The 1,384-nt window shown below is 31.7% G+C and overlaps 1 protein-coding gene across 2 annotated transcripts in view; it reads right to left on the minus strand.

The window, feature by feature from the left end:
• Positions 1–821: 821 nt before the first annotated feature.
• Positions 822–1,384, minus strand: part of LOC110111313 (putative metallophosphoesterase At3g03305) — a 12,716-nt gene continuing 12,153 nt past the window's right edge. Inside the window, exons 1-2 of one of the 2 annotated variants that reach the window (XR_003701042.1) lie at positions 1,370–1,384; positions 822–958 (exon numbers count right to left, since the gene is read on the minus strand). Coding sequence is in view for 1 of the 2 variants with exons in the window: in XM_028695643.1 (XP_028551476.1) it covers positions 930–958 (29 nt within the window). In the remaining variant the exon portion in view is untranslated. The remainder of the gene's footprint in view (positions 959–1,369) is intronic. The other variant, XM_028695643.1, reaches the window with a different exon arrangement.

Genomic DNA, 1,384 nt, shown 5'->3' on the forward strand with positions numbered 1-1,384 from the left:
TGGATTTAGTCATAAATTTACTCGCCAAGCCATTCTACTAAGGTTTTATTTGGGATGGCTTTTTTACTGCTGCTTAAAACAAAATTTTAGTACAAAAATTAAAATTTTTGTACTAGAAAGTTGCTTTAAGAAGCACTAAGAAAACTGTCTCAAACGAATCGTTTGGGATGGCTTTCTTATTGTTTCTTAACACAATTTCTTAATACAAAAATTAAAATTTTTATACTAAGAAGCTGCTTTAATAAGCAGAAAGAAAGTCATCCCAAATGAAATCTAAATCTCAAAATCGTCTCAATAGAAACCAAAGTTCTCAACCATAGTGCTGGTTGGGTTGCATTTCATACAATTCCTATCAGAGAAGGGTGGGTGGGTTGCCCAAGTCAAATCATTTATAAAGGCCTGTCTACAAAATTCCTTTGCTAACAAACAAAGTGGGAGAAACCCAATTCAAAACCACTTACAACAACATTACAAGCAAACAAACTCTATGGAAACGTTCTTGCTTTCACAAGAAAGCCCCATCAACATAAATAGTGAGAACCTGACATCTTCTGCTTTGATAGTACAGTATTTCAATAATGAGTTATAGTTTCAGATCAGGAATTTCAAATGCATAGCCCTCAGAAAACAAGGTATGCTTTTATACCTTCTTCTAAGACTTCGTTTGGGATTTCTTTCTTACTGCTTAAAACAACTTTTTAATTTAAAAATTAAAATTTTCGTACTAAAAAACTGCTTTAAAAAGCAGTTAGAAAACCGTCCCAAATGAAACCTAAATTGAGATATGATCTTTGCAGCGAGACATAAAACTCTATAAACTCAAACTGTAAATGAAGCTTATTTAACAGGTGGATGTCCTGTAAATTGTGTAGGCCAACAACAGTGGTATCCAGAAGCAATAAATAGGGGAGTGAAGGAATGGATTCATGTCATATGCCTTCACGATGGCTCTGCATTGCTGTAACATAAGGTGAATATAGATTGTAAGTACAAGAACAAGCCAACAAAGCTTGCAAGGCATAACAATAAGGTATATAAATTGCAACTTGAAAATTACTAAGAAATACAGGATGGTAACTTCTATTCCTAACAAAACCCAGCTACTATATGTATTCAAATTTCATAACATCCTTCGAATTAGCCAACTATATCAGTCTATTTGACAATTTAAAAATCCTAGTTTATAATAATACAATCCATATTTTCTTTTTGATTCATTCAACAAACACTAAATAAGCAGAAAATTAGCTAGGCACCCTACAAAAGATTAACTATTTACCTTAAATGCAAATAAATGGTAATAAAGTTTAGAAATTATCACATAAAAGATGATTAATTTTATTCACAGTAAATAATAAAACTTTTATACCTTCCAGTGTTTCCA

This window comes from Dendrobium catenatum, unplaced genomic scaffold, assembly GCF_001605985.2.
Source record: "Dendrobium catenatum unplaced genomic scaffold, ASM160598v2 fragScaff_scaffold_665, whole genome shotgun sequence".
Taxonomy (NCBI): domain Eukaryota; kingdom Viridiplantae; phylum Streptophyta; class Magnoliopsida; order Asparagales; family Orchidaceae; genus Dendrobium; species Dendrobium catenatum.